Genomic DNA, 6,943 nt, shown 5'->3' with positions numbered 1-6,943 from the left:
AATAATCCTAATTCTTTTAGCTAATCTCTTGGCTGAAAGATAGAAAACTAATCGTTGTGTGCCTGCTTCTTAGCCTAATCCTGTTTCTTCCCACACGAATGCAGTTCTATAGAGTAACACGAAAGACACCCTAACTCAGGCTTCCTCAACCTCGGCCCGTCCGATGTTTTGAGACTACAATTCCCATCCTCCCTGACCACTGGTCCTGCTGGCTAGGGATCAAGAGAGTTGTAGGCCAAAAACATCTGGAGGGCCGAGGTTGAGGAAGCCTGCCCTAACTCCTCAAGATGTTGAACTTGCTCCAGCTTCGGAGTGCCTGCTATAAAAGAGAGAACTCTAAGAAAGTCACGGTGCTCCAAAGCGTCACCAGTTGCATCAAGTTGCTTTAGAGAGAGCATTCATGATCATCCTTATCACATTACAGAATTGCTTGGCGACTAAGCAGGGAGCAGCACACGGAGATAAGGGGGGAAGCAAGTACTCTGCAGCCTGTGCCTCTCCCATCCCTGTGCATCATGAGTTCAACAAGTACAGAATGTAATGCAACCCAGCACAGCAACAGCAAGAGGGGCAGCCGCAACACCTCCGCAAGACCTCCTCATACTCTGGACAAGATGATGGTGGGAACTGCTTCTGAACCCTGTATCCCCTCCGCCTCCGCCTCCGCCTCCCTGCCACACAGCCTTAATGATAGAAGTATGGATGTGGAAGTAGTTGACCTCACTTGCGAAACTTCAGAACCTCTAGTTGTTGATCTTACGCAAGACGATTCTCTTGTGCTTGTTGGAGAGAGTGGGCAGCAGCCCGATAGAGAGTTCAGACCTCAACCATTGTCTGACAGCCTCGTATTTAGTGGTGGTGGTGGTGATGATAGCAGACACACACAGAGTGGTGCTCTTGCCACTAGAAAGCTCCCCAGAGAAGTGGGAAGGAGGGAATTTGCAAGATCCTCAGGCACTTTGAGTTGTGGAATTTGCATAGACAGCTTTGCAGAGATTGTGCAAAGCGGATGGCTTATAGTGTCAACAACATGTGGCCACATCTTCTGTAGTCAGTGCCTCAGCAATTTTCTTAGGTATGCTAACTTTTGCCCAATTTGTAGGAGGCATCTCACTCCAAAGGAGTATCATCCAATTTATATGTGAAGACATGGGTGTTCCTGAACACAGTCTAATGTGGCCTTCATAAACATGAGTGAACTCCAAAGAACACACCAAGTACAGTATATATGACTTCAATATGACAGTTAGCAATTTCACTTTTTCCCAGTTGGCCTCCTTATAGTCCAGTTGTACTGTTTCAGCTTCGTTTTGCTTTAAGGTTTTTGCAGCTCACATTTTTTGAGGTTTGTAGACGTTTGAAGAACAGCTTGGAGGATATGTCTGCTGCTGCCACATTGCTTTGTGCCGATATCTCATTTCTGTTCTAGTTCTGTTGCTGCTTTGAGAAAAGACTGATGTTGAGTGAACTCATCTATTCAAGACTAGGCTATTCATAGTCATCTATGATAATACAACCTGCAGCTTCTTTTTGCAATTTGCCTTGTAAAAAACCAAAGCCAACCACTCACAGGTGGAAGACTGTTCCACATCTACTTGTTTTCTAGTGGCAAACCCCTCTTTCTGTTGATGTAGCCCTAATAAAGACCAAGGTTTATACAACACTGTGGCTCATTTCTAACGTTGCATGCATGAATGGTTTATTACAAAGAACTCCTGGTGGTCCAAGTCTTCTCTTGAAGAGAATACAGCCATCATGTTAGATCTGAGCAGCTTTCCCTGTCCAGGCATATGCTTAAGGAGCAATTCATAGTGGAGTCCGTACCAAGGTTGCCACGTGGGGCAGAATCCAATGGAGATGAGCTAAGCCATTTATGTGAAACACTCCTCAAATGGCTGGAAGACGATAAAGTAATTCTCTGCTTTTCAGAAACGCTTTGCTGTGGGGAAGCTGCATCCATAGGGCCATGTTTCAAGCAGCAAGCATGTAAGACTTGAACCTCGCATGATGAAGTCAACTTGAGTTGCGGTGACTCCCTTTCTCAGCCCTGTCACGTAGTCATAGTGGAACTATGAATGGCTTGACCTGTTGAACTTTGGGATGCTGCTGTACTAATAGGTCTAATTGCTTTAAAACGTTTTATGTTGATAACTCTTAAATGAAAGACTTTCTCTTCAATGTATAAAAAATGCCTTCCAGTAGCACCTTAGAGACCAACTAAGTTTGTTCTTGGTATGAGCTCTTGTGTGCATGCACACTTCTTCAGATACATGAGCACACGAAAGCTCATACCAATAACTAACTTTGTTGGTCTCTAAGGTGCTACTGGAAGGCATTTTTTTATTTTGTTTCGACTACGGCAGACCAACACGGCGACCTACCTGTATCTTAAATGTATGCCAGCCAATCTTCCGTTGGTAGAAAACATGGGCTATCCAGCTAATCAGCAGCATCTCACCAGGCCTTAATCGGCAAGGTATATGGGCTGTGGTGAGTCTCATAATATTTTCCCCCATGTTTCTTTGTTATTCGATTTTAAGGAGTCTCGTAACATAGTGAAACCTCACCCGTGACAGCTTGGAGGGCCAGTGTTACGCTTCCAGTTCAGCACTGGATTGAACACCTTTTTCAAAAGGGAGGCTTCCTTAGTCTCCCCGCAGCCTGCTGCAGGGGCCTAGCTGCACACACCCCATATTAGACTTGCACATAGCCTGGCAATCATGTGGCATGGTTAGGACATCCACAGATGGCATTGTCTCCGTGAACATGGGCTGTGGGGATCAAATACTCTGTGCAAATGCGTCTGGTCTTACCAGAACCTATATGCATCCCCCAGCTTTCGAGGGGAGCTTAAGACAGAGTGCTCAACGGAAGGTCATTTCCATTCATCCCTACCATCAGACGCACAGACGCTCTTACTGAAGAACAAATGACACTTTGCCCAGGGAGGGACCTTGGTAATATGGTGCCCTCCTGGTGCCTTCCCAAAGCCAGGCAGGGGAGGGGTCAGGCTTGGGGAAGGATGCACAAGGCTCTGGTGGGGTCCTAGAGCCCTCTCATCTCATTCCCAAAGCTGGGAGAGCGCTAACTAGGCTTGGGGAAGGAGGCAGGAAGGCTCCCTTTTGGCCCCCACATCCTGTGCAGGGGAAGAGCTTCACTGCCCTAAATCCACCTCTGCTTTGCCTCGTGTTTCAGTCACCATGAAGGCATTTTACCCATTGGAGAAAGTTGCACAATGTATTTTGGAGGTCACTTCTTTGAGTCGTGATGGGAAAAACTGAATTCCTGTGCAGAATCCTTAATGCGCACCAAACTGGAGGGGTACTGCAAGCACTACTGTTGGACGATGCTGTATGGAACCTAACACTTCACCAATCTAGCCATTGCATAAAAGTTCTAGCAAAACTATGTGTTCGGGTGCCTCGACCCTTACACAGTTTCCTGAATCCTTGCAGTGATAGGTTTTTTTTGGGGGGGTGGGGGTGAGTTGTCTGGTGGCAGATGAAAAACGGCACCCAAGTTAACAAAATGCAGTAACCAAAACTACATCTGCATAATGGACTGTTCTTGACGGTAGGCAGCAATTGCCATGTGATACCATGACAAGGATAGGAGAATATTTAGCAAGTGAGTCAGAGCTTACAGTTGCCATATTCAGATGGGTTATTACATGCTCTTGTTTGACTTGAGACTGGACACCTCCCCCACAGGACACTACACTATTACTTTTGTGGTACATAAATAAAGCCATAGGCTATGCAAATAACAGGTGGAATAATTGGCAGAATTCTCTGCTAAGTTTTGTGACCTCTGCCATTTCTCAAGGACAGGGTTACAGACATCTGAATACAATTTACCTGCATTTAATAAGAAACGAGTTCTTAAAGGACTGTCAGTGTTTATTTGTGGTTTTCCTTTGGTGATGTAGATATAATTCATGTTTGTGAGGTGCCCCCTCCCTTTTTACGTGCTCCTGGCTCCTAGTCAAGTAACCAGTTCATGTTCTGTAATTCACACAGAAATCTTCAGCACCACAGGGCAGGTGTATCTGGTACTGAACACTTTTTGCCTGAACAGATTTCAGAAAAACACAACAGCTCTTGGTATTCAACGTTACCTGTTGAGTTACTCTACTCTGAATGCCCTTGCTTAGTTAATCGAGTCCACTTTTCTGCATCAACAAAACACACTTTGCATCTTAAACAAAACTCCCATCAGGATTCCAGTAGGAACCAGTTTGGAAAGGAGGGACCCAACCCCAGTGGGTCTATTTTTGCTTGCGCCAGAAGATGTTGCTGAACTCCCTTAATCATGGTGAGTGCAAGGGTGTTGTAATCTATGTATTCACACATCACCATCGACTTTCTGCTTGTGACCATTGCTTCATTTCTCCCCCTTTGCTCCTGGCACAAGCAGGATAAACAAACCTGGAAGCTTTGTTTCCCCCATTACATCTGGTCATGGTTTGTTGCTTCCTAACAAGCCACAGTCAGCAGGCCAGCCATAAGCAGGGACTTCAGATTGGCTGGCAATTGTTGCTTATTATGATAAGGCCACAGTCCCGGGTTCAGACGTGATGTGGTGCCAAGGCCTTGTGCTTTGCTTCTCCTGCTTGCTCCAATAGAGAACAGCATGAGGAGCAATTGGGCAGCATGTGCTACATAATGCATTATAAAATGACTCCTGATGGCCGCTGTATGTTTACAGCGTCTAGGAAGCTGCTTTGTATACAATCAATCACAGTCTTCACTTAGACTAATCTGCATAATAACAAATCACCATTTCGCAGGGAATGCATGTTTTAATGCTCCCTAATGGCAAACTCCTTGCTTGTAGAAATATCTTTTTAAATCCTATCCAAATGGCATGTCCTTGTCTCAGCTCCTGAATTACCATTACCGAAATGTAGATCTAGGAAATTTCCACTTCCTGCCTACCTTGGGAAAGATTGTGCGCCTATTTATGACCTTTAGGTCATCAGTGTTAGGATATTTCCGTTCCACCTTAAAAGGGAGCAGGCTTTGTGAGTCACAGAGTCTGCGTATTTCCTGTCTCACAGGATGTTTCTGTTGTGTTGTTGCTTTCGTTTCCTTCTTCTTGCCTGAACATACCGATGCAGGCGGTCATGGTTTCTTTGTTCTGACCAACGCTGAATAAACTGTAAATATGCTGTCCTGCTGTGCACCTCTCGCTGTGTGAATTCTGCTGACAGAGTGTGCACCAGCCTAAGAATGTGGAATAATGTTTTCTGAGGCTTCGTGTCGCTATTTGCTGATACTGCGTGACTGCGGGAGATCGATGGAACGTCCGGCAGCCGGCTTGGGGGCCATGATGGACCTTGTCTCCCTGGCAGTATCCCAACAATCAGCCCTCCCATCTTGACTCATGGTGATAAAGGATACTCTATGGTGGTTCCACTCTCTCCGCCCAGTGAGGGTATTTAAGGACAAAACAAGGAGGCAATTTGTTCTTTGCATAGAGTCAAAGCTAATGCGGACAAGGGAAAGCAAGCTTAACACTAGAAATACTAACTGCCCGAAGGAAGAAAAGAATTCTGTAAGCCTAGATTTACAAGACCTGAAGAAGAGGCTCATGAGTATAAAGACTGAGATTTCTACCCAAAATATAAGGACAGTAGAGCCTAGAGCACAATATTTAAAGAGGTCCAACAGCTCCTTATCCCATAGAAAGACATCAGTGCAACTCCCTGTTTCCTTTTCAAGCGACACCGAAGTAGATGAGGAATTTGGCGCCTCCGACATTTCTATGGCAACAACACCTAAAGAACTCTACGTTGCTGACAATCTGGAGAAATCCAGTACCCAATCTACATCTGGACCTTTGCCTAATGTTCCAAAAATTTATCAGAATGATCAACCTTCTCTACTGTACTCCTGGCGAGACAGGATGGACAGATCTTCCAAACTCGAAGCTGGCTCTTTGTTGGCCAGTGACCCACATTTTATAGCACATGCCTCATTAATACTCCCACAGCCACAGATAGAACCAACAGTCCTCCAATCAATCCAGGAGGGAGAGGGGGATTGACAGTTAACGAAACACCGTGGGACCGCCCTCCCCGCTTGGGGTGCAGTTGGTTGGGTTTTATCTTCTAGGGATACTTACCCTATCAAACCTTCACCTCTTCCCCTTACCATTTTGACCCAGGAGTCCTGGCCCAGGGATGACTTGTCAGTGAGGGGATGTTACCCCTCTATTGGGGAGGCTAGTATGGGGTCTGGGCTTCCCACTATTGAAGGGCTAGGGAGGAAGGGCGGTGGGGCTAGATATCACTATCAGCGAAGGGTTTTGAGATGCAGTGATGCTCAAACCCCTTCCAATCTACGCCCCATCCCAAGGGACGAGGGTAGGGCGAGCAGGGATTACCCACCTCCGTCATTGGTGTTGTGCAATGCCAGGTCCATAGGCAACAAAACCGCCACCATGTGTGACTTTTTTGTCTCGCAGGGGATTGACCTGGCTTGCGTGACGGAGACCTGGGTATGGGAAGGCGAAGTAGTCTCCCTACATGAGATAACACCCCCAGGCTTCTCTGTCCTCCATCAATCGCGGACTGTGGGTCGGGGGGAGGAGTAGCATTGTTAATCCCGGAGGATTGCTCTTTCAGAACTCTGCCATCACCGGCAATCTCCGGCATTGAATGTGTTGGTCTCGTGTGGGGCACCAAGGAGAGCTTGGCTGTCTGGCTGGTGTACCGACCACCCAGCGCACCGGCAGCCACCCTGTCAGACCTGCCGGAGGTGGCGGCGGGCTGGGCCTTGGCGTTCCCAAGCCTATTGGTTTTGGGCGACTTCACTGTCCATGCCAATGCCGCCCCCTCCTCACAGGCTCTGGACCTAGTGACTTCCATGGCAACACTAGGGCTCTCCCAGTTTGCTTTGGGCCCCACTCATCAAGCAGGCCACAGTGGTCCTATGGCTGG

The 6,943-nt window shown here is 47.0% G+C and overlaps 1 protein-coding gene across 1 annotated transcript; it reads left to right on the top strand.

Annotated features, from left to right (window-relative positions):
* Positions 1 to 442: 442 nt before the first annotated feature.
* Positions 443 to 1,297, top strand: LOC128406076 (E3 ubiquitin-protein ligase RNF4-like). Its single transcript, XM_053373127.1, has one exon. The coding sequence runs from the start codon at positions 516 to 518 to the stop codon at positions 1,143 to 1,145; it is 630 nt and encodes a 209-aa protein (XP_053229102.1). The 5' UTR covers positions 443 to 515; the 3' UTR covers positions 1,146 to 1,297.
* The last annotated feature ends 5,646 nt before the right edge of the window (positions 1,298 to 6,943 follow it).

Source organism: Podarcis raffonei, chromosome W (genome assembly GCF_027172205.1).
Source record: "Podarcis raffonei isolate rPodRaf1 chromosome W, rPodRaf1.pri, whole genome shotgun sequence".
Classification (NCBI taxonomy): domain Eukaryota; kingdom Metazoa; phylum Chordata; class Lepidosauria; order Squamata; family Lacertidae; genus Podarcis; species Podarcis raffonei.
This window is presented reverse-complemented; position numbering and strand designations above follow the sequence as displayed.